Source organism: Phascolarctos cinereus, unplaced genomic scaffold (genome assembly GCF_003287225.1).
Source record: "Phascolarctos cinereus isolate Bilbo 61053 unplaced genomic scaffold, phaCin_HiC Scaffold_5;HRSCAF=322, whole genome shotgun sequence".
NCBI classification, from domain to species: Eukaryota; Metazoa; Chordata; class Mammalia; order Diprotodontia; family Phascolarctidae; genus Phascolarctos; species Phascolarctos cinereus.
The window spans coordinates 19,525,828-19,552,699 of NW_027555958.1; the positions used below are offsets into that span (position 1 = coordinate 19,525,828).

The following is a 26,872-nucleotide window of genomic DNA, read 5'->3' on the forward strand; positions in this document are numbered from 1 at the left end:
TTAATGTTTCCTTGTTAAGCAGGTGATCCTACCAGCTGCAGATCATAGGGTCATAGAGTTAGAGCCAAAAGACACCTTTGAGGTTATCTGATCCAATCCCTTCATTTTACCGATAAGGAAACTGAGGCCCAAGGAGGCTGTGACTTGAGAAAAGTCACATATGTAATAAGTGATGGAGTCAGGATTTGAACTCAGGTCTTCTGACTTGAAATCTTTTCACTATCCCATTCTATGTTTCTGTAACTGAAAGGTGCTTAAAAAGACAGTCCTGGTGCCTAGCAGGGTATCAGTGGAGAGTGGCTTCCTCTTCCTGGCAGCAGACTGGACAAAGAGCCCTCAAGTGGCACTGTACCTTCCCCTTCCCCCTCTTTAATCCTTTTCCTTCCACACCCTTCTCAGCGGTCTCCCTTCCAGCCTAGGACAAAGTCAGACTCCCCATTTTTGGATGAGTCATTGGGGCAGAGGAAGGAAAAATATCAACATCTTACATTTCTATAGGACAAAAGCATGGAACTGGGGGGCAAGAGACCCACATTCTCATTCTAGTCCTGGCATTTATAAGCTGTGTGACCTTGGTGCAGTTGTTTTCCTTCTCTGGCTTGAAGTTTCTACTTCAGTAAAATGAAGAGGAGTTGGACATTGAGATCTCAAAGGCCCCTTCTATCTTGAAATGGTCTGAATGAAATGTCTTCTGATGGCTCTTCCAACTACAAAATTCCTCAACTCCAAATTTCATGGGATTTAAAGAACCACTCTACCTACTCTACCAGAGAGGTCCAGCAGCTTATTGATGGTCACACAGCAAAAGAGCCAGTTTTGAAACCCATGTCTTTTGACTCTCTCCATCTGATAGTCTTTTGTCCAATGAACCTGTGATCATGAAAGGCTGGGTAGACACCACCTTCTCCAGGAAACCTTGCTCATTCTTCATGGTTGTTATTGCTTCTCCTTGCTCAAATTACCTTGTGTCTATTTCTCTCTTTATGCATTGCATCTCCCCACTATAATATAAGCTCCTTGAGGGCAAGGACTGGTTTCCTTTCTGTCTTTAACTCCTAAGTGCATAGCACGGTGTCTAGCACATGTTGTAGGCATGACATATCAAAAACCTGTGATTTGTCCTAGGGAGAACAGACAGAACCTATCTAGGACTTTGTGGATAGGTCTCAGGGACTCATTTGAGGCTTTGGACAGGGTGGAATTTGCAAAATATCACCTAGGTATTAATGCCCAGAGGTAGGATTTGAACCCATTTCTGGTAACTCTAGACTTAACACTTAATTCACTTTCCCATACTGTCTTACTTTAAGTAGATGCTTTAAAATGCTGCTGTTCTCATCATGTTAGGGAGTTAGGTCACCCATGCCTCAGGATAGAGGTGGGGGCTGGCCCCAACTGGGGCCACCATAGGCTTTGAGCCTTCTCACAGTCACCTCAGGTTACCTGAGAGGAAAGCATTCATAATCCAAATTACAGAGCTAGCAAATAAATATTAAGGGTTGGAATATTATTTAATAGTATAAAATGAATATACTCTCCTGTAATTGTTATGAATATTAATCAAATATATGAATACAGGAAAGAAATACTAATGGATTCAAGCTGAAATAAATGAATATGAATGACCAGGTGATATCAATGAAGAAAAATCTCTGAGCCTGAAGAAAATATAAGAGGCATGTGTGGGTATGCATGAATGTTTGTCTCTCAAATACATTTTTGTTTATTTTTTTGTTGTTGTTATTTACAAAAATTTTCCCTGAATTTTCCCTTGTATCTCTTCCCCTGCCTTCTCCCTGAGGACTCTGTGTGTGTGTGCGTGTGTGTGTGTGTGTGTGTGTGTGTGTGTGTGTGTATGTATATATGTGTGTGTGTATGTATGTATGTGTGTGTGTGTGTGTGTTTGAAGTGGGGGAGGGAGAAGAAAGGAGTGGGTACCAAGGAGGATGAGTTTGGGGGTAATAGGATCACAGATTTAAAAGTGCACTATTGTGGAAAGCAATTTGGGACTATGCATCAGAAGTCACTAAACTGTGCGTATCTCTTGATCAGAGACACCACTACTAGGCAAATAACCCAAAGAGATTAAAGAAAGAGGACAAGGATCTATATGTACCAAAATATTTATGCAACTGATTTTGTGGGGGAAAGAACTGGAGATTAAGGGAGCGCTCATCAATTAGAGAACAGCTGCACAAATTATAGTCTATGAATATGTTGAAATATTATTGTGCCATAAAAAATTACAAAGGAGATGGATTCAGAGAAACCTTGGAAGACTTATGTGAACTGATGCAGAATAAAGTGAGCAGAACCAGGTAAATAATTTTTACAATAACAGTAACATTGGGAAAACAAACATATTGGAAAGAAGTCAGAATTCTGATCAGTGCAATGGCCAACTACAGCTCCAGAGAAATGATGAGGAAGCCTGCTGCCCACCTCTTCACAAGTGACAGATACAAGGTGCAGAATAAGAGATATACATTTTTGGACGTAGCAAATGTGTAGATTTGCTTTGATTGACTGCCTAATTTGTTACAAGAATTGTATGTTTCTTTTTTTATTTTGGGAAGAGAGACTAGGGATCATTTTGCTATAAAAAAAGAAAGAAAAGAGGCACATTGAAACACCTTTAAAATGCTCAGAAGGGAGCTGAAGGAAGGTCAGGAGAAAGCAGAAATCAGCAGAACAACTTGGAAAGTAACACGTGATAAAGAAAGGAACAGGTGGCATTTTATATATGCATGTATATATTTAAAAGCAAGCTGTATTTGATGTAGTTTCATGGCTTCACATAGAATATTTTTCTGTCTCATTTTGTGTGTGGAAATGTTCCCTTTCTTTTTTGGTGTTTGTTAAATTCAGAATAAAATTTAAAAAAATAAATAGATTTAGAGTTGGAAAGGATGTTAGGGTTCATTTAGTCCAACTTCACACCCAGGGAGGTAAAGTTACTTGCCCAAAGTAAGGAGAAAGAAAGGAAACAAGTTTTTATTAAGCACCTACTGTGTGCCAGGCACTTTGCTAAGTGCTTTACAAATATTCTTATCTGATCCTCACAACAAACCTGTGAAGTAGGTGCCATTAGGATCCCCATTTTACAGATAAGAAAACTGAGGCAGACAGAGGTGAAGTGACTTGCCACATAGGTAGTGTGAGGCCAGATTTGAACTCAGGTTTTCCTGACTCCAAGCTCAGCACTTTATCTATTGTGTCACCTAGCTACCAAGTAGCAAGTGGCAGAGTCCAGATTTGAACCCAGGTCTTCCTATTCCTGAGGCAGACCTCTTTCCATCACACTAAAATGCCTCCTGAAGGATTTAACTCCAAAGTATAGATCTAGATGTTCATGGCCTGGGGCCTACTTCCCTCTTGACTCCTATGGTGATTAAGGGTGTTTCATTAGGATCAATGGCCTTCCCATGCACACCTCTCACCCCCTCCCCAGTCTCATAGCACACAAAGATCATTCCACAAATGAGGGTATGTCTCATGAGGTAGTGAGCTCCCTGTCACTGGTTATTTTAAGAGAATGAAGGATCAATCATTCAATCAACCAACAAGCATTTATTGAATGTTTACCATGTGCCAAGCACCAAGCTGGATGATAAGGATACAAAGACAGAAATGAAACAGTCCTTACTCTCAAGGAAATTACATTCTAACAAGGCATGCACCATATGTATACAAGACACACACAAAGTAGACAGAGTCACCGTAGAGAAGAAGGTATTAGCAGCTAGATTCTATAGTTGCTAGAGGGATGAGAAAAGGCTTCTTTTAAAAGGCATTTCTTGAGCTGAGTCTTAAAGGAAACTAGACATCCCAAGAAGCAGAGATGAGGAGTAGGTGCCTTCCAAGCACTGGGGTCAGCCTGAGATGGGACATGGAGAGTCCTGTGTTCAGAATGGCAAGTAGGCCAGTAGAGCTGAGCCACAGAGTTTGTGGAGAGGAATAATGGATAAGAAAATTAAAAATGAGGGAATGGTTGTGAAGAGCTTCAGGGAGTTTAGTTTTGCACCTAAAGGTACTAGGGAGCAACTGGAGTTGAGTAGTGAGCAGGGGGACATGGTCAGACCTGTGCTTAGGAAAATTATTGTGGCAGCAATGGGGGTGATGGATTGGAGTAGCAATAGATGAGGCAGGGAGATCAGTTAGGAGGCTATTGCAAGGGTCTGTGCATGAGGTGATGGGGGCCTGAACCAGGGTAATGTCCGTATCCGTGGAGAGAAGGGAGATGTTGTGAAAGTAGAGACAAGTTTTGGCAAATGATGCATGTGTGAGGTGAGGCAGGTGACCTGGGTCCATCAATCAAGGTTCAGTGAAGGGCATTTCTACCTGGGAGAAATGTTGGACTAAATGACTCCTCGGGTCCTTTCCAACTGGCAACTCATATTGGAACCCTCTCCACATTTTCTTGTCTCCTATGTGATTTCTGTCCATAAGGGAGCTATCCAAAGTGCTAGAGAGTTTCTTGAGTTCTTTCAGAATCTCAAGAGTATCACTGTTTCACTGGGGCTGTCCCTCGTGTCCACATAGCCATCTGGTTGTGGAGTCAAGGGACTTGGCTTCTGATGCTGTGTGACCCTGAGCAAATCACTTCACCTCTCTGGGTGCCAGGTTCCACCTTTTGCTCTGAGAACTGTAACCAAATCCACACTGCCGTTGTAAAGAGCAAATCAACTAACACTTCTCCCTCTCAACTTGTTCCGCTTTCTATCTTTGTGTATCCCTAAGATCAAAATTCCTTTCCCTCACCTCCACTCCTCTATATGTGTTGTCTTTCCATTAAAATGTCAGCTCCTTGAAAATGGACTGTCTTACTCTTCTATTTATATCTCCAGCATTAGCATAGTGCTTGGCACATAGCTAACACAAATACTATTCATTCATTCATTCTGCAAGGGATGAGAGAGGACCTCCAAAGTCCCTTCCAGCTATCAATCTGTGAACCCAAGGTCCTATGATCTGCTGGTCATACATAATATCTATTTATTACCAGATGTATCTCCTAAAACACTAGCATCATCACATCTTTCCCTTGCTCAAGAATTTTTCATCGATACTCTATTGGCCACAGGGTGAAATGCAAAGACAAATCTGAAGTTCAAGGTCTTTCACAATGTAGCCCCTATGCCAAACATCTTTGCCTCCAACCACTCACTCAAATCCAGCCATTGGCTTTTCTAAGCTAAGCTGGTTTCTTCACTGTCTCTTGCATATGTCATACCATTCTATCCAACAAACATATTAAGCACTATCTGTGTATAAGGCATAGAATTGGTTACTAGAGATAAAAGATACATCTGACATCTAGCCAGCTCTCAAGAAACTTATACTCCAACAGGGGAAGAGAAGAGAGGAACACACAACTAGTCATGAGCCAAGGGAGACTGAGATAAATGCCGAGAAGACACGGGCAGATTGGGGCGGGGGGAAGAGACCTCTTTAACTGGGGGAAGGCAGCAAGGTGAATCGAGAAAAGATTCATGGAAAAGTTGGTGCCTGGGCTGAGCCTTGAAGAACAGAATTTCAATTGGTAACGATTCAGGCTGATGGGAGTCTATTCCAGGCATGGGGGAAGATACAAGCAATGAAAAAGAACAGGACAAAGACAGGAAACAATGAGGCATCTATGTGATGGGACATGAATTAGACTAGAAAGACTGGCTCAAACAAAATTGTGAATGAATAGTCTTGAGTGTAATTACCACCTCCGCACCTTAACTGAAGTTGTTACCCCCATCTGTAACATTCAGGGCCTCTTGCCCTGAATGTCTAAATCCCATCCATCCCTGAAGGCTCAGTTGGGGATTAAGGCTCAGTGTCAGGAGCGGGGATAGGTTCTAATGCTAGAGATGAACAGTCAGTAGTAAGGATGGAAGTTTATTGCTAGAATTAGGGACTTAGTGTCAGAAACAAGGGCTCGGTACTAGGGATGAGGGTGCATTTTTGGTGACTAAGAGCTCAATGTAAGAGATGATACCTCTGTATTGGGTTTGGGGGCAGAGAGTCTGAAATGGAGGCTCAGGGTCATAGTTGCTTAGGCAATGCACTCAGTGCTAAGGGTGGGGCCTCTGCTTCAGGCATTGGAGTTCAGTTTTAGGATGGGGCTCAGGCCCAGGGACTAGAGCTCAGCATCAGAGATGAGGAGTTAGAGCTGTGAACTAAAGGGCAGGGCAGGGGCCTGAGTGCCTGGAATGGGTACTAAGCCCCCAGGCTTAGTGTCAATTATGAAGACTTAGAGTTAAGTATATGTGCTCAGTACTTTTCCCATTCTTGGAAATGGTTTTCTGTCATTTTGTCAAATCATTTTCACATACAATATCGCAACTTGTTTCTCCTAACTATGGAGATAATGGCCTTTAATTAAGGCACCTGTAGACCCACCACTCCCTCTTCAGGGACCACAGCCTACAGTTTTGCTGCATGAAACAGAATTTTTTTTTGCACATCAATAGCTCATCAGCTCTTTCAAATATGTTTGTATTGCCTGCTAATAACTTGCTTTGTGTGTGTCTCTGTTTCTTTCCATCTCCTCCTCTCTCAGCACTCACTTGGAGTTCAGGAAACATATCATTTCTTATGATGAGCCTAATGGATTATTTAGCATCCTTATTCTGGGTCCTAGTACCTACAACCTAGCTCTTTTTCCTTGAATTGAGTCCTTATCTCTGGAACTAAGACCCCACGACCAGCCCTGAGACCCTATCCCTAGAATGGAACTTCCACTTTTAGAATCTCCTCCCATATCCCTAGTTATTAACACATACATATAATTCTCACCCCTTCCCTGGGGCAATTGGCCCCAAGAAGCATGACTCTCCCTCTCCCCATCAACTGCTAGCCTGGTGAATGAGATGACTTTGGAGGGGCATCATGAAGGGACATCACCAGCTATTTCCCCGGGGCTCCAGGCTCACCTTCTCCAGGAATTTCCTTGCAGAGGCAACAGGAGAGGATTGGAAAGAAAACTGAGCAGCAATTACTTCTCCTACTCCCTTTGCCCTGCAGCTAAGTGACATCCCTTGGGGGAGGAAACTGGAGCAGGGAATCCAGCTTCACCCCTTTCCTGGGAGGAGATGCTAGCTGAAGGACTCACAGAAGCATGCTTTCCCTCTCCCACAAGGAGGACACCAGTGTCTGTCTCCTTCATCCTCTGGGTGGCCTGAGCATCTCAATGAGCACCAAGCACCAGGATGGGAGTTGGGAGAAAATGAGTGATTTTAGGCAAGCAACCTGTGCATTGAGGGACTCAGTTTCCTCATCTGTTCAAAGGGGTAAATAATTCCTGCTGTCTTATTGGATTGTGGCAAAGATCCAGTGGGAGAACTGTGGAAATATCTTTGCAAATCTAGCTTAATGAGAGAGGCAGAATGAATAAGAAAGTGGCCTTGGAGTCAGCAAGTCCTGGACACTAAGTCATTTCATTTCTCAATGCTCCAGGGAATTCTTTAAGACTATAAGGGACGGGGCAGATGCTAGCCTGCACTGGCGTAGGGTGTTTCCTTATGAGCAATTCTCCATACCAATAAAACCACAGGTCTGAGTTCTTAAAAGTCTCTCTTGTTAAGCCAAAGTGAGATATGATGCTTCTGGTCTTACTGTTGATCTAGCCAGCCCAGTGAGAACTAACCCAGTTTCCAGGGCTACTCAGAGATGGTGGAAGTCCCCAGTCTTCCTAGCAACTCTACCAATTGTCTGCAGGTGTAACCATCTTTTTGCTGGACTGAGGAGAGATGGGAGAAGAGGAATTGTGTCTTCCTCACCAGACCAGGGGCTCCATGAAGGTAAGAATTATACCTTTGAAGGCAGGCCTGGTATATCCCTCATCATATCAAGGGCTTTTTGAGGCTCTCTTCCCCATCCTCTGCAGTACCCAGCCCAGGGCTGTGCCGACAGGAGAGGCCCATCTGTGTGACCTTGGACAGGTCACTTAACTTCCTTGGGCCTCAGTTTCCTCAGCTGTAAAATGAGGGGGTTGGAGCAGCTAACCTTCCAGGTCCCTTCCAGCTCTAGGTCTTGGGGAATCTTAAGCCACTCCTTGGGCACAGGACAACAGAATCTCACAGCAGGGCTGAGCTGAGTGGCAAGAGTCCTGCACTGAGAGGCAGGAAACCTGGGTTCAAATCTTGACTGACATTTGTCAGAAGGGTGACCTAGGGCCAGGTCTTAAGCCTCATTTTCCTGGTCTCTAAAACTATACTGACACTCTCTCCTTCTCAGAAGCACTGTGAGGAGTGAGTTTTGTAAACCCTAAAGAGACATAGAAGTGGGAGTGTATGATTAGAGGGATCCTCAGTTCAATAGGGGACAAAAACCCCTGCAAATTTACCTAGTGATTTGACGGTGACAAAGCACATTGCTTACAACAACTCTTTGAGTATACCAAGAACTACCCCATTTTACAGACAAGAAAACTGAGGCTCAGGAGGGGAAATGACTTTCCCATGATTCCTTCTTTCAGGGCCCACCAAATAGCAGGCGTCTGAGCCAGGATTTGAACCCGGGTCTCCTGAATCTAATGCCTGTGTTGTTTCCTTTATACTATGATACCCATAGGCTCTGAGTCCTCTACTATTATCCACTCTGCAGGGGGATGGGAGTAGAGTTACCATCCTCCCTCAGCAGGATCAGAAAATTCGATTAGGAAGGAACCTCAAAGGCTATCTAGTTCAACTCCCTCATTTTACGGATGAGGAAACCAAGGCACAGAGTAGTTAAGTGAATGCCTAAAGTCACACAAGTAACATGGACCAGAGGCAGCATTTGAGCTAGGTCATCAGGGTAAAAATCCATTGTCCTTTCCTCTTGTAATATGGCTTCTCAGGAAACTGACGTATGAGAACAAATCTTGATTCACATTTCCAAAGCCCCCAGGTTCAGGGCTGGCACCCCTTGCTTTCATCCCATGGCCATAGTCACATCAGCCACCCCAGGCTCTTTCCAGTACAGGGCTCTGGCTGGCCACAGGGGGCCTTAACAGCTGATTTGCCAACAGCCCACTTGGTATTTCTGCATTCCCCAGACTGCAGCTGCACCAGGCAAGCATGCTTGTCAGGGAGGGGCCCAGGCTCACCAGCCAGGAATTTCATTGCTTCAAAATTGCTCTGCCATCTGGGATGCAGGGAAATGTAGAATGGCACAGGGATCCACAGAAATATTACAGAGGCATTGTGGTTGTTGCTGCTGGTGGCACTTCATTTTCAAAAAGAACCAAAGACATCCCAAGGGTTGTGTCCTGACATGCATGTGAATTGGATTTAAGTGAGGCATTGTGGTAGATTGTAAAGAGAACTCCCTCTACCTCAAATCCCCCTTCCTACTTCCTACTGGACAACAAGGTAATACAGTGAGGAGAGCTGGGCCTGGAGTCAGGAAGACATGAGTTCAAATCCGACCTCAGACACTTACTAGCTGTGTGACCCTGGGCAAATCACTTAGCCTCTCTTTATTTCACTTTCCTCCTTTGTAAAAAGGGGTAGTAATAGCACCTCTCTCCCAGGGTTGTTGTGAGGATCAAATGAGATAACAATTGTAAAGCGCTCAGTACAGTGCCTGGTGGCACATAGTAGGAGCTCTATAAATGTTAGCTGTTGTCATCCTTATCACCTTAGAGTATTGCTTAGAACAGAGATATCAGACTCCTGGCCTGAAAAACTCTGGAGGGCTGCTGAGACTAGATTAAAGTGTATTTGGGAAATATTTAACAAAACCAATGCAAATAGAATGCAACAAAGATAATGTTAATTTGTGGTTTTCTTAGTCAATAAGCAGCCTGTGAGGATCTGTTTCAATTGGAGTTTGATGCCACTGGACTAGAGGGCTGAGAAGTTAAGGGATTTGCCCAGGGCCACACAGCCACACTAGCGGGACTTGAACATCGGCTCTAAGGCCAGATATGTAGCCACTTTGCCAGCATTGTATAAATGATTGTTGGGCTTATTATTAAAAATGGTGGGTTGGCCCCAGGTGGTCAGTAGGGTTGCAGTGACTCAGTCTTTGGGTTACTCATCTGCCTGGACTCACTCACCCTTGTTCTTCCATCATCTCCTGCAGCTCCATACACTTGAGTTCCACACGCCGCTTCCTCTCATGGTCCAGGATCTCTCGGTGGGCCTTCTTCACCAGGCTGGGCTCCACAACCCGTAGCTCCTCCTCTGGTCTGTGCCAGGCACCTGAGGCACTGGGTTGGGGGAAGCCATTGGCGGCATCTGGTGGAGATGGGATGCTGGCTCCATTGTTGAAAGTGGAGGACATGGCTGCCCGCACGGACCTGCTGGCTGCAGTCTCTGTGGAATGGACAGAGAGGGAGAAAGAGATATTTAGTGCCAAACTCATTTCTGATCTACCCTTCTTAACCCAACACCCACCCAGAAAAGTTCTCCTCCTTAACCTCTCTGCTCATTTCAGGATGATGACTCAATGGGAGATGCACTGTTCACATTAGCTTCTGGGCATGAAAGGAAAAGGGCAGCCAGAGGAGAAGGAATTCCTACAGAGGTTGGAGCTGGCCTGTTGTAGAAGTGGCAGGGTGGGGGGTGTCAGTGTCAGGCCTGCAGTATCAGGAAGAAGAAAAGTGCCCAGGAGATACAGCCCCCTTTTCCTTCTTGAAGCAAGTTAGTGTCAAAGTGGTCCATAGTCTGAGGGGCAAAGCTTGCATCCCTGAGTCATCTTTCTCCTTCTCTCAAGTTAACTACTCCCAACTCCAAGGTTTACCCTTCTATCCTTAGCACTGCAGTTAGGGAGGAATGTATAATGTTTTGCATTGAACAAGAGGAAGCTCTGAAGAAATTTCACCAGAACATTCCCCTGTAATTGGATTGAAATTTCATTATTTTGAGAAGGGTTCAACGAGTAATGACTGACCAGAAGCTCACTATTGTGGCATTATATCAAGACAGGAGATCTCCAGACCTGATTTTTAGCACTGGCTCTGCCACTTAGCATCTGGGTGACCCTGGACAGGTCAATTCCCTCCTCCCTCAGTTTCCTCTTGTTTGAAAGGCAGCTGATCTGGGGGGGTCCCTCCTAGTTCTCCAGTTCATAGTCCATACATAGGCTTAGGGCTGGAAGGCACCTCAGAGGTTAGCTAGTCAAATCTTCTCATTTTACAAATGAATCGGATGCCCTTAGAGGGCCTGTGGTCACAAAGATAGTAAATAGGAGAGTCTGGAATCTGACCAAAGTCCTATGGCCCCAGATTCAGCATTCTCAACATTCCACTGAGCCACAGAGATTTTATGACTTCTGAGCTATATACTCATGGAAATATTCTAAATGTTGGCAGTATAAGGACTAGCATGGGTCTCCAATCCATCTCACCCCCATCTTTTTGCACTTAATCCGTAGTTGTGCCCACACTAGCAATGAAACTCTTAGAACTTCTGCTCTTGGGGCCTTCATGGGACCAGCTCTTCATGGATTTAGAGCTGGAAGGGACCATCAAGATCATTTTGGCCACTCCTCTTATTTTTTCAGATAGGAAGACTGAGGCCCAGAAAAGTTATGTTACTTGCCCTAAGTCACCCAAGGTAGTAAGTGGAAGAACTGAGATTTGAACCCAGGTCTTCTGACTTTGCATTCACCCTTGCTAGCAACAACTGCCAAGTGAAAATGCTCCTCATGTCCATCCAGACAGATGTCTCCAACAGCTCCAAATTACAAGGAACTTTAGGGACCAAACTAAACTTCCCCTGACAGCCCCACAAAATGCAAGGAAGTATGGGAGAATGTGGAGTCTCAGTTGTGCTTTATTCAGCTGCCGTGGATTGTGCCACAGGAATAGGAAGGGCTGCTATGTATGACTGCCCAGAGGCAGGGGTATGGGTTAGATGACCTCTCAAGTTCCATTAGTTTTCTAATTCTATGATTCCATGCCAGCTCCAGCCCTACCTCTCCCCTTCAATACCACACCACCAGCCCTATACAGGGCTAGTGTCACTGCAGTAAATGCACAAAAGATTAGGACCCCAACCCCAGCCAACAATTCAGTCATGCAATCACAGCCTCTCAGAGCTGAGGTACCTCAGAGGACCTCTACTCCAACCTATACCTAAATAGGAATCCCTTCTATGACCTTTCCAATGAGAATTCCTCTTTCTTCATCTTGCAGACAGTGAAGGGGAACTCACTTTGTCCTGAGGCAACCCATTCCACTTTGGGGCAATTGTAGTTCTTAGGAAATTCTTCCTTCCACTGGCTCTAAATCTGCCTACCTGTAGCTTCTTCCACCATGCCCAAAATGATCCTTGTGCTGCCCATGAGCCAAGAAGAACAAGTCTGACCCTTCTTTGATATGATAGCCCTTCAAGGACCCAAGAGCAGCTACTATCTCTGTTTACTCCTAAGTCTTCTAAACGTCTCTGGGTCAAACACCTTCTGTCCCTTAAACTAATCCTCAAATAACAAAGGGAAACAGTACAGTCAAAAAGTCATCACTCAGAAAGAGTGATGAACTTCAAGTCACGAGACCTGAGTTCAAATCCCAGCTCTGCCAATTATGATCTGTATGATCTAGCACACTAGGTCACAATGTCTCTGGGTTTCAGTTTCCTCATCTGCAAACTGATTTATGAGATCCCTTCCAGTGTTAGATCTAAGCTCTTATTACATAATCTTACATTATCTTATAATCTTATATTCTGTCCTCTCACTTTCCTGGTCACTTTCTCTTGGACACGCCAGCTTGTCAGTGTCTTGCTTAAAATGTATCTCCCAACACTGAACATGATACTTCAGATGAAGAACTTCAGTATTATTTGGGTAAATACAGACTCCTCAGCATGGTAGTTGGAGCCCTTCACAGTCAGGCATCAGCCTCCCTTCCCAGGTCTGATGCACATTATTTGCTTTTAAACACCTGTCAAACTGGCTTCCTTGCCAGTCCCCCAAATTGACAGTCTATATTCTACCTCCATGACTTTACACGTACTGTCTCTCATGCTTGTAATGTATTCTTTCCTCATCTCTGCCTCTTAGAATCCTTAGCTTCCTTCAAGGCTCAGCTCATATCCTATATGAAACCTTTCCTAAACACGTTAGATGTTAGGGTTTTCTCTCTTCCTTGAGTTGCCATGTATGTTATACATATAACACACACACATATACATACACATACTTGCATGCATGCATATAAACACATACATGTTGTATCCCCCAAGGAGAATATAAACTCTTCGAGGGAAGGTTTTTTCATTTTGTTGCTATTTCCAGTATCCAGCACAGTGTCTTGTACATAGGAAGTCCTTGATAAATGTTTGTTGGGTGTGATTTGGCCAGGGCAGAATATAATGAATCTGTCCCTCCTCTCATCCCAGTCAGCAGACTTCTATTAATGCCGGGCCAGGATTACATTAGATTCCTTGGCTTCTGTACCACACTACTGACACTAGTTGAGCTTGCAGGCCAACAAAATTGAATTGAATCGAATCAGGACCGTGGACAGAGGCCACCCTCAACCCTCATACTTCTGTGTGCTTAGGGAAGATTTAGAGGAAAGGGGAAATATGGAAAAGAAATATGGTTCTCTTCTCCTTCAACCTCAGGAAGACTCTTCTCTGAGGGTGATTCCTTTTGATAAATGGATTTCAGCCCACCAGTCAGCCAATCAATAAATATTTATTAAGAGGCTACTATGTGCCAGGCATTGCGCCCAGTGTTGAGATACAAAGAAAGGTGAAAGCTGCCTTCAAGGAGCTTCACAGTCCAATGAGGGAAACAACTTAACGCACATAAAAGTAAGCTATGTAAAAGACAAAATGGAAATAATTAACAAAGAGAAGTCACTGGAATTATAGTGGATGAGGAGAGAATCTGAGAGGCTGAGTTCAATAGACCAAAGAACCATTCTCAGGTGTAAGTAAGCTTTTAGGTGGGAGTTACACATGGGTACTTTCAGCTACAGCCATCCACACTGTTGGTGCCCGATTCCAGGACAAGGAGGATAACACATGATCATCTAAGGAGTGGGACGAATGGTGCATAAGACCATAAAATGCTAGAGGTAGAAGAGTCCCTAAGATATCATTTTGTCCACTATCAATCACCCTTAATACCCTCCCCCACATTTTACAGAGCAGGAATCTAAAGCCCAGAGAGGGGAAGTAAGTGCCCAAGATCACACAGTGAATAAATGGCAGTGCCAGGATTCTAACCCTGGTGTCCATTCCTTGGAACCACATTGGCACTTATCACTAACATGAACACAAATACACAGTATGCACATTCAGTATTCCACAGCTAGGACTAAGAATATATATACACACCCAGGTAAGGGATATATGGGAAAGGCAACAACATTGTGGTTAGAAAACTGGCATCAGTCAGGAAGCTATGGCTTTAAATTCCAACTCTGACATTGACTACACGACCCTGTGCAAGCACTTGAGCTCTCTATCCCAAGCAAGTCTCTAAGACTACACGTTGTGGAATGAGAGGTAACCTGCAATCGCAGAGGGAGCTTCCTTACTGTGAGTTCCCAGTACCAATGAAATCACAGGCCCAGTCCAAACAAAGGTGATGGTGGTGGTGACTTATCAAAGCACTAGCTGGAGGGAGTGCAGTGCAGTACTTGGCATCAGGAAGATACTGCCATGATCAAGTTCCGTCTCCAACACTTCTTAGCTGTGTGACCATAAGCAAGTCACTTAACCTCTCTCTAGACCTCAGTTTCCTCATTTGTTAAATGGGGATAATAATAGCACACACATCACTACAGGGTGCAGTGAGGATCAAATGATATGTCAAGTGATTTTCCACTTTTAGAGCACTATAAGAATGTGAGTTACTATTGCCTATTAAATCATTACTGCCATCTGCTGATAGTCTCCACCCTGGGAACTGCCTTACATTGCAAAAAAAAATTACAGTTCCATCCATATGGAGCATAGTGTATTGAGACCATGCATTATACATGTGTTCGAAGTCCCGGGTATATATCCCTGTGTATCGCTGTGGTTTAACACTTTTCAGGGCCTGACCCCTGCTTTGGGCCATGCCCTTTAGATTTCAAGCTCAGTACACAAGGGAAAGGATCATTCTTTGTCCTTAACAATTCATTCAGTAGCTGCTTCCCTGAGGCAGTTTGAGGAGGGTAGGGGCTGAGCTGAATGCCATATAGTTTGGATTGATGGGGCTAAATGAAATCCAGATGAGCCCGAGCGAAGGATAACTCTGCCTTGGGAACTGGAGCCCCTGGACTCTTGGTTATGTGGGGCCCATCCTCCTGGGAAAAGGGCCTAGCCTGCTCAGGGGATGAAAGATTTTCTTTTTCTTTTCTTTTTAAAAATTTTTTTTAAATTTAAATTTTTTTAAATATAAATTTATTTATTTTTAGTTTTCAACATTCACTTCCACAAGTTTTTGAGTTCCAAATTTTCACCCCATCTCACCCCTCCCCCCACCCCAAGATGGCATGCATTCTGAATATCCCTTCCCCTAGTCTGTCCTCTCTTCTATCTGTTCCCCGCCCCTTCTCTTATCCCCTTCCCCTTCTATTTTCCCATAGGGCAGGATAGACTTCTGTACCCCATTTCCTGTACTTCTTATTGATGAAAGATTTTCTAATCCCTTTGGAGGCTGAACAATTACTGAAGTCATACCTTTGCTTCTTAATGATTTTGTCTCTGAGAATCCCTTATAACAAAGTTTCTGTTGAAGAAATAACACCTTTACACACACACACACACACACACACACACACACACACACACACACACACCCTCCCCAATTAGCTAATCAAGGCACAGTGGAAAGACCTCTGGATTTTAAGTCTTCCAGTTCATAATATATAATACCATCATCCATGTGACCCTGGGCAAGTCCTTAACTTCTCAGTTTCCTTATCTGTGAAAAGAAGGGGTTGGACTAGATGACCTTTAAAGTACTTTTCTGCTCTAGATCTATAGTCCTATGACCTAGGTTAGAATCTCGGCTGTGCTCCTTGCTGTCTCTGTGACCTATGTCACCCTTTCTGGAACTCAGTTTCCTTCTCTGTAAAATGACAGGTTAGAATAGATGATCTGGTAGCTCCCTTTCAGCTCCAGATCCCATGATTCCATGACCCTGTCATAAGGACACAGAATATGGCAGAGTCAGGGGTCCGCATGGACAGAAGGAAGGTGCTGAGTAGGTAAGGATAAATGTTACCTTCTTCATCATTTTGCTGTGCACTGGATCTGCCTCTTGCTATGGGGAATAACTTGCCACCAGTGCCTTCCCCCCAAAATCACCTTCTCCCAGGCCCTGAGGAGGTGGACTGTGGCTTTGATTTAAAGGTGAGACTTCAGGTGGCAAGCCCCCGTTGAACCCCTCCCTGCCAGATGGAAAGATAGACCAAAGGGCCACTGCTGTCTTAGCTCATCATTGGACCGTTGTGTGTTGGGGGGGAGGAGGGGTCCACCTCGAGCTATTTCTATTTCCTTTCTCCATGACGCTGCTGGCTGCTGGTTGCTAAGCAACGAGGAGGACTTATTTCCTCCCCTGGGTGGGGGAAGGAAGTAAGGGGGGAGCAGTCTAGGGTGGGAGGGGGAGAAGGGGACAGGAGAGAAATGCAAAAGTATCAGCCACACTTGGGGCCCCTGATGAAAGCATACAAATTGCCAACAGAGACACTCACAGTCAGGGATATCTAATTTGAGATAAGGAGACATGCACAAGTCACAAAAAGAGATTGAGGCAAGTAGGACAAAGAGAGAAACAGAGCCACCAAGGGAGACGGTAACTGAAACACAGGACGAGAGGCAAACATTGAGAATGGCAGAGACAACAAGAGTTTGGGGGGCAGACCCACCCCAACACAATGAAACAATGAACAGATGCAGAGACATCGGGAGAATCGGAGACAGATAGACAGATGCAGAGACTGGGAGAATCAGAGACAGACAGACAGACAGATGCAGAGACTGGGAGAATCAGAGACAAACAGATGCAGAGACATTGGGAAAATCAGAGACAGACAGACACACACAGAGATGCAGAGACATAGGGAGAATCAGAGACAGACAGACAGACAGACAGACACACACACACACACACACACACACACACATAGAGCACCCCAGCCTCGGGGTAGCCAAGAAGGGACAGGAAGGGGACAAATCAATCAATCAATCAATCCACAAGCATGTTTAGAGTGCCTACTATGGTCTGGGCTCAGCTAGGTGCTGAGGATACAAAGATAAAAGTGAAAGGATGCCTGCCCTCAAGCAACTTATTGTCTGCATTCACATGCTAATTTTTTTTTTAAAATTAGAGCTATGATTTTATTGGCTAAGAGAACTCCCAAGGGAGAAACTCCCTCCACCTATGCAGATCTATACCTGCTCCATTTTAGGAAGTTGCCTACAACACTGAGAGGTTAAGTGAAAAAGTTAAGTGACTTATCCAGGGTCACATAGCCAGTGTGTGTCAGACACAAGATTTGATGCCAGGTCTCACTGACTTCAAGAGCATCTCTCTATCACCTTGATGTCTCTTTATATGCTCCTTTTATTTTCCAATAGTGGGCCAGTACCCCAGACACCTGAATTCTTACTCACCAGGTACATATGGCACCTTTGGCAGACACTGCCCTCTCTGAGCCTGCATTTACCCTTCTGTGGCATGGATCGTAATAAGAGCATAGAGCTAGAAGGGAACACTAGTACAAATCCCTCACTTTACAGAGGAGGAAACTGAGGCCCAGAGTGATCAAACAATTTATCTAAGATTGAATGGGTAGGATCACAGCTCTAGAGTTTGGAGGGACCTCAGAGCCATCCAGTCCAACCTCATCCAGAGGGGGAAACAGGGAGGGGAAGTAGCTTGCTCATAAGTGCACGGGTTATTGGTCACCAAAAGCAGGATTTGAACCCATGGCCTCTGACTTCAGAACAAGTACCCTTCTCATTGCTCTCTTTTGCCCTCATATGTTTTGTGGAATGGATAGTGTGTGTTAAAAGGAAGAAGATGGTGTCCCAGGGGCTGCAGTCATACAAGGATAGAACAAAACCTTAAGGAGAAGGAACAGTGTCCAGTAGGCTGCTCTCTTTGGGGGAACCAAATAACCTCTGGATTTCCCTTTGAAACTGAGGGGCCAAGAAGTCTATTCTGGTATGAGAGTGAGAAGTTGAGGGGTTCTTCATAAGCTGGGTTCTCTAGGTAGAGAAATGTATACATGAGGTGATGACAACAGACGCGCTGCCCTGGGGCCTCTTTCACAGGGAGAAAGGAGCTGCACCAATATGGTAGCCATTGATGTAGCACTTTGCAGTATGCAAAACACTTCACATACATTATCTAATTTGATCCTTACAAATATACTTTGAGGTAGGTACAGCAGACATTATCATACCCATTCTGAAGATGGGAAAATGGATGCTCAGGGAGTAGCCCATGATCATAGAGCCAGTAAGTGTCAAGGATGGGATTTGAACCTAGGTTTTCTTTTCCACTTTCAACTCTTGTGGGATGGACAACAACAGCTGGAGGCACGGCCACCCCTAGACTTTTCTCCAAGGCTCAGCCTTGAGCTCGGTTGACTTCACAAGAAGTTTTCAAGGAGGAAGAATGTGGCACACTTTGGAGTTGGGCCTGGGATTGAGCACCAGTACTGCTATTAATCACCTGTGTAACAATGGACAAGCCCTTTCCCCTCATTTGGCCCCAGTGTTGTCCTTCTATGACAAATGAGGGGGTTGTATGAGATGACCTCTAAGGGCCCTTTCAGCTCTAAATCTATGATTCTAGGAGAAGGTAACCTTAGAGAGGAGAGCACACAGCCACCAGCAGCAGCAGGAGCAGCAGCAAAGGCTGCAGGGAAGAGATAAGGGAGTGCCAAGCCAGTACCTCCTCCCTAGAGGAGCTGGGGGGAAGGGAGAACAATTCATTGAGGCTAAAGGAAGAGGAAGAAGAGAGAAAATTAACCACTAATACACCAGGAGGAGCATGAAACTAACTATAGCTCCCAGTACCGCAGAGAAAGTCAGTTCATTGTGGCACCAGAACCCCAGTGCGAGAAAGAGAGGCCAGAGCAGTCAAGGATGCATAGACCTTCAGAGGGATGCCTAATTGCCCTAGAGTCCAGTGGACTTTTCTCAGTCATCATTCTTTTCTGACCACCCCTCTGCCTGAATACTCCTTCCACTCTTGGTTTCCATGACACTACTCTCTCCTGGTTTTCTTCCTACCCATCTGACAGATCCTTCTCAGTCTTCTTTACTGCTTCCTCCTCTTGTTCCACCAAGTGAGAGCTCTGTCCTCAGTCCTCTTCTCACTCTCATGGCAGCATCACCCATTCCTCTGTGGCTGATGAATCCCACATCGATATTTCCAGCCCTGACCTTTCCCCTGGGCTCCAGTCCCATATCTCCAACTGCTTGCTAGACATGTCCATCTGGAGGTCCTGAGATTTAAACACATCCTCTGACTCCAAGGGCAGTGGTATCTCCATTGTACCACACTGATGCAGAAACCCAGCAATGGCTACCTCCTCTTCTTCACGCAAGATAAGGGAGTCACGGATCCAGGGTGACTACCAAGGGGAGGTTCTTTAGATTGGCACTGAACAGGGGCAATGATTTTGCCACCATCATCTTAACCTTCACCATCTTAGTCTACCTCCAGACCCCTGCTATTTGTTTCCTGTATCCCCATGGACAAGCTGCTTAACCCTTCCGGGCCTCAGTTCTCTAATCTGTCAAATGAAGGATCTGCATTAGATTGTCTCTAAGGTCTCCTTTGGCTCTAAATTTAAATCCATAGCCCAAGTATCTGCATCAATTTAACAAGTACTTTCCAAAAATTTTACATTTATTTTAAAATTTTGAGTTCCAAAATGCTCTTCCTCCCTCCAGCCCCTCCCCCACCCATTGAGAAGGCAAGCAACATGATATCTATTATACACGTAAAGTCATGCAAAACGTATTTCTCTATTAGCCCTTTAGCAAACATTTATTAAATGCTTGTTACCATGCATCAGGTGCCATGGATGCAAAGATAAAGGGAAAGACACTCTGTCTTTGAGAAACTTCTATTCTATTGTGAGGGGATAGGAAGGGCCATGTGCACAGACAATTAGGAATATGAATTTTTGAGGATGGAGAGAGAACTGATAAGCAGGAGATCTGGAAAGGCTTTTTGTAGCAGGTGGCACCTTGGGAGAGCCTTGTAGTGTCTAACTGCTAATCATGGGTCCATATGTTAGCCCAGGAACAATGATACGTATAGCAGGCTTACTCAGAGATGCATAGAACGTCCAATAAAAGATCTCAAGGTGAAGAGACTTGCCCAAGGTTTCCTAGCTCCATGGTTAGGGAATTCTTTCTCAAAGGGGTCAATAGAGATGTAAACCAAGATAGGAATTCAGAGAGACAGAGATATATATACACAGAGAGATGGAGATAGAGACACAAAAAAAGACAGGGATAATGAGACAGAGATGAGGAAGAAAAGACAAATCCTTCATTGGAGATAATGAGTCAGAGACAGAGAGGGAGAGAGATTGAACTTTGCTGAAATAGAAATCACCAGAGATATTAAGTCAGAGAAAGGAACAGTGACATATTCATTCATTCATTCATTCATTCATTCATTCATTCATTCATCCATGGTATTAGGGATACAGAGACAAAAACGGAGCTGCCCCTTATTTCAAAGAACTTATTCTCTATTGGGAAAATTCCAGGTAATCTATACATAGCAAATCTATGCAAGGTCAGTTTGGGGAGCCTTTAGGAAGTGTGGAGCACAGGAAAGGCCTCATTCTTTCAGGAGGCAACATTTGGGCTGAGCACTTAATGATGCTGAGGGGGGACATGGAAGACAGCCCAAAGGCACAGGGAAGAGTGAGAACATGTGAAGGACAGCAATCTGGCTTGATCACAGAGCGGGAGAAGGAGAATCTCAAGGGTACATTGGAGCCAAGCTCACAAGAGTTGATGGTTCAATTTTCAGCATGAACATTTAGACCTCAGAAATCAGAAAACACCACAAATAAGGGTTTAAGTTATTTTTTGCTGATTGTCTAGGCCAAGAAAGTTTAATAATGCAGATCAAACTTTAAAGTGTACAATACACTTTATTGATAGGGAGCCAGTTGTTAAACATTTACCAGCACACCATTACTGGTAATGTATAATATGCCTGGAAAGGTAGAGTAGAACTAGATTGTGAAGGGCTTTAAAGGCCAAATAAAGGAATTTTTATTTTATCCTCAAAGCAGTAGGTAGCCAGTTGAATTTTTTTGGGAGGGCTAGGCAATGGGGTTAAGTGACTTGCACAGGGCACACGGCCAGTAAGTGTTATATGTCTGAGGCTGGGTTTGAACTCAGGTCCTCCTGAATCCAGGGCCAGTGCTTTATCCAGTGCACCACCTAGCTGCCCCCCAGTTGAATTTTTTTAAGCAAGCAAGTGACTTGTGCTGTAGGAATATAGGGAGAAAAACAGGGATGCAAAGAAAGACAGAGTGACTAGAAAAATAAAATATGTGCAGGGATAAAGAGAACCAGGGGCCCAGAAAGTCAGAGACTTAGAAAAAGACAAGGACATATTGAAAATCAGAGAAGGACATGTGCGGACAAAGAAAATGGGAAGACAGAGTCAGATACCAAGTGTCCCTCAATTTGGGCAAAAATCATCTCTGAAACTTCTGCTTGTATCTTGTCACTTGCCCTAAGACCTCTTTTTTATAGCCCCTTCCATAGACCTTTACCTCTATAAAGATAGAGGCTGAGGGCCCAGAGACACCAAGTGATCAGAGATGCTGTGGCCATGATGCATGTGTTCCCCCTTGACTCCTATCCATTGAGGACTCAGAAGAAATTCAAGCTGACTTTTTCAGGAACCCCAGGCCAGGGAGCATACCTAGCCCATGGTAATAGCTACCTTAGCTACAATCTGAGTGCATCCCTGCATCCTACTCCTCCCTTTCCCCCCCATCCCCCCCCCCCCCATTCTTGCTTCTTTTTAGGGCTTTCCAGGTCAAGTCCCCTAGCTAGGAACTGAGAAGCTGGAGCCATCCCAGCCCCACCTGAGCACAGATTAAGTCATGAAGCTCTAATTTAATGCCTGCTGACACAGGGGAGCTGCTTTCTTCATAAGCCAAGAGATCTGTTAAAGAGCCAGTGTCCTGTTTTCAGACCCTCCTGTCCTAATCTATTAAAAATCTAACCCATCAAGATCCCAGTCCTTTCCTTCCCCCTTCCAACTTGTCACACCCAAATGGTGAGTGGTCACTCTGTTTTCACTTTCCCCCAACATCCAGAACTGAGAAATGTTGGGGGGGGGATGCATGGTCTGCAGGACAGAGTAGGGGCCAGGATGATAGAAAAGGGTATGTGGTACAACCCATCCCTTCCTGATGAAGATTAATTGGAGGTGAAATAGCACATCTGTAGCTCAGGGGGCCAATCTGCTTTGGAAACCCTACCGACAGCCAGGGAAGACTGTTCTGCTAATGAGATAATCATTCATAGAGAGATGGCAGCCAGGAGAGGGGAGGGAACTGGTGGTGAGGGGATCACTAGCAAGGACTTTAGGGGAACCCATCAGTTGCATTTGGAGGTAAGTAGTCCTTGCTGGTGTTAGTGGATGGGCATAGGGAAGAAAAAAATGTCAGTGAACAGATGGTCTCACATGCACATGTATGTACACACACACACACACACACACACACACACACACATGATTTGACTATAAAACCTGTACAGGGAGCAGCTTAAGGCACACGTGGTGAAGAAGATTCATTCCCTGCCCTCTGGGAGCATCTGCTCCAATGGGGAAGTTCCATCTGGGGATAGAGTCTAGCCTCAGGGAAGGAAGGGAGCTCCTCTGACGAGAAGGTTAACTGATGGGACAGTCAACTCTACCTTACGAGTGCTAAGAGAATGGAGCAGGGCATGGATAACTGAAAGCATCAGATAACTTTAAAATGGCCCTGGCAGTGAGAAGCATTATGGGATTTTGTCTGCCAAAGGTCTCCTTTCCTAACTGGCTTTTCTCAGCATGGAACTAAAGCAGGTCCCTGACACAGATGGAGGCAGGAATTGGGGAGATGACCCAGAAAAAAGGTAAGTTAAAGAAGAGCAAAGTAGTTTAAGGTTAAAAATTTGCTACAGATATCCATAAGATGGATAATACCAATGCAAATGATAGTGGAGAGTTTGTGGTGATGCCTCTCTGACTCTCTGATCATAAATAAATGGATGATTGAATAAAAAAGAATTTATCAGTCATTTAATGTGTGCTAGGCACTGTGCTGAGTTCTGGAAATACAAATTCAAAAGTGAGATAGTATTTGGCCTCAAAGAGCTAACATTCTAACATCTAGGTGGAGCCATAGTGCATAGAGCACCAGGCCTGGAGTCAAGAAGACTCCTCTCCCTGAGTTCACATCTGGTCTCAGACACTAGCTGTGTGACCCTGGAAAAGTCCCTTCACCTTGTTTGCCTCAGTTTACTCTCCAGTAAAATGAGTTGGAGAAGGAAGTGGCAAACCACTCCAGGTATCTTTGCCAGGAAAACCCGAAATGGGTCCATAAAGAGTCAGACAGGACTGAAAAACAACTGAACAACAATAACAAGGCCTGTGCTAAGCTCTGGAGATAGAAATGCAAAAGTGGTCTATGATCCTTTCCCTCAAGGAGCTTACATCCTAGTAGGTAAAGATAATACTTATAAAAGAGTGGTACCCAGGGAAAAGTGATGGTCTTGAAGGCCACAGAGATGATGAAATGGAAGAAAAGGGCTCCCACACAACAATACCCTTCCCAGAGGCCATCACAGTGTTAATTTCATGCAGTTCTCTACTTGCATCCCAGACTTTTAGCGCCCTACCTACTCTTCTTGTTCATAGGAATGACCTCAGGGGCTCTCTTGTCCAACCCCATCATTTCATAGATGAGGAAACCAAACCCTAGGGAGTTTGAGCAAGTTGCCCAACAGCACATAGCTAGAAAAATCAGAGGCAGGATTTGAAACCAAGTCCTCTGACTCTCAAGTCACCTCTTTCCTTTCCCTAGCCCTAATATGCAAATAAGAATACAGCCCTCATCTTCTGGGAATGTACAGTCTAATTGCAGAGAGCTATTATGGCAAAGAAACACATCATCACTCTGCAGCCAACCTGAACATAGGCTACTTCTCAGGCAATAGACATGCAGTCTGTCACCAGGCTTGTACTCAAAGCCATTCCAGATTTCCTTTCCAAAATCTTCCAGAGTTTGTGACCAGTAAGCAGAGACTTCAAGAAGTCAGGGTGACCTCCACACCACAATGAGGCAGGAGAGGAGGGCTTTTGTAGATTCTTAGAACTCAGTGGATGTTTAATAAATGTTTGCTGAATTGAATTAAATTGATCCTCCTTAGCCACCTACCTCGAGATAGTCTGTGGGTATGGAATTGAATATGTCTATCTTTGATTTATCCCCAAATCAACTAGAACTGGTTTGGGGATTGTCTACATCACCTCCTCCTCTTAACCTACTCCCAGAACAGATAATTGAGAATTAACTGTAAGCCCCCAATCTCCTCAAGTTCCCAGTATTCATCCTTCATTACAGACAGCACATCCCACTAGAGGTGACATCCCTCACTCCCCTCAAGCTGCTGCAGCAAACACATTGTTTGCTCCAGTTTATGTCATCCTTGAGGCTTAGGTACCTTTCTCCCCAATTTCCTCCCTAAGATTTTGTTTATGCTTTCACTTTCCCAAATCTTTTCTGAGCTCCCCAATCCCTTGTTAGCTGAGATCAATTATGAATCCTTTGAGAGTGCAGCCTGTGGCATCTCTTGCGCTGAATCCAATAACTTTGGGTTTATCCTCTTTCATTCACACACACACACACACACACACACACACACACACACACATCACCATCACCACCACTACCACTACCACCACCACTAGTACAATCCCCTCTCCCTCCCATCAAGTGATGCATAGCCCTATCTAGAATCTCCTATATTACACTTTTTCAACATTCACTCCACTCTGACCATCTCTTCAAGTCACACACACTCATTTGATTTAGAGAGTCTCAGTAATTCCCCCATTAAGATATATCTGCAGGTCCCTCAAAGACCACGGGAGGAAAAAAGAGCTGGATAGCTCCCTATCTGTGGAGGAGCTGTCCACAAGTCCTAGGTGCTGAAACCTTCATTCACTCCTGTCCTCTCTAGTTCAGGAACATATAACATATTCCACATCTTCTGGAAGGGTTGGATTTCTGAACTGCCTCCCTCTTGTGACTTAGGTTTTTTTTTTATATGCCAATACATAGTTACGATCCCATTATACCAATGCCCATAGTTTAACCAGTCACTTCAGAAAGTTAGGGCACTCAGGACTCAGAAAAACTTTTGAAAGCCGCAAGCCTTGAAGATTCTCCTCACTCTTCTAGCCCCCAAGTTTAGTCATGGGTGCAGCATCCACATCCCATCTGGGCCCTATACTGGTCCTGCAATGTGTAGGATCAGGAAGTAAAAAACTCTTAGTGAGAAGAAACTAATTGGCACATGAAGAATCATCTCGTTCATTTCCTGAGATTTCTTGACAATCAGGGAAAGGATACAGGAGTGCTAACTCACACCCACTGAGTGTGATTTTCAAGGCCTGAAGGGCTATCTGTGATCAGAGAGAAAATGGTTTCTGCCTGTAATCTACTTCCACAGTGTGTGCAATACACCCAGAGATTCAGGGCTGGACCTGGGCTGCTTGGGGCACCTCCCTTCTCCTTTCTGGGCTATTTCCTCCTGTTTCAGAGCCTCCTTTTATTTTCCCAAATTCTCCTATCCTGCTTGAGGAATATGTCCAGCCATATGTGATGCTGTACTGTTAACATTCTGTAACCTTTAAGTTTCTCAAAGTCAGGGGCTGTCTTGCTCACAGACAGACTTAGGAGTTTAGAGTTGGAAGGGACTTTCAGGGTCATCTTCCTTTTATAGATGGGAGGCCTTGAGAACTTAAACGACATGCGCAAGGTAACAAATTAGTAAGCACCAAAGCTGAGATTTGAACTCTGGTCTATTGACTCCTGATCTGGCTCTCTTCCTACTATGTGTAGTGCTCTCACATATAATAGGCCCTGACCAAAGCCTTATCGTGTTGTGTTCTTCTGCCAGTCAGTAAATCATTCTGCAAACATGTGAGTAATTTCTGTATGTTGAGGGGGGTTAGGATGGAGTGGGGAGCACAAAAGAAGATGTGAGACTAGAGGCACATGGATCAACATTCAGAAAATGTTTCCAAGAGGAAGTAAGTTTTTTTAGGCAGTTAGGGTTAAGTGACTTGCCCAGGGTCACACAGCTAGTAAGTGTCAAGTGTTTGGTCTGAGACTGTATTTGAACTCAGGTCTTCCTGACTTCAGGGCTGGTGCTGTACCAGATAAATCAGATACAACTAGGATGGAGGCTCAGAGCTGACCAAGTGGTCACACTGTCAATGCTAGAGGCTTGGAGTCAGGAATGGGAGCCAGTGATGATAGGAATGCTGTCAATTCCAAGTATGGGGATTCAGAGATCAGGACTCCAATGCTAGGGATAAAGGATGGGTGCTCACAACCGATGCTCACAATGAAGTCTGGAGGTCCAGTTCTGGGAATGGGAACTCAGAGTCAGTGATAGGAGTTCAGTGTATGGGTGAGGGCTCAGTGCTGGATATTGGGGGGGGCAGTCCTGAGTGCTCACTTGAATGGAGGTTCATTCAGCTACCTAGCTGCCCCTGGGAAGTGAATTGTTTGAGGTGTTTGTTTGGAACTAGGATTTGAAGTAGGGAAGAAACAAAAGTCCATGGAGGGAAAGCTGCCCACAAAAGGAGAAAGAGGGGGAAGGTAATGGCCAGTATGAATACACAGGGTAGGAATGAATGAGATGTATGCAGGAGATGGTGAGAT

The 26,872-nt window shown here is 44.6% G+C and overlaps 1 protein-coding gene across 1 annotated transcript in view; it reads right to left on the reverse strand.

Moving 5' to 3' along the window:
* Positions 1 to 26,872, reverse strand: part of SRRM3 (serine/arginine repetitive matrix 3) — a 102,932-nt gene that overhangs the window by 43,573 nt on the left and 32,487 nt on the right. The window contains 1 exon segment of the mRNA XM_078154705.1: positions 10,037 to 10,295. Coding sequence (XP_078010831.1) covers positions 10,037 to 10,263 — 227 coding nt within the window. The 5' untranslated portion in view covers positions 10,264 to 10,295.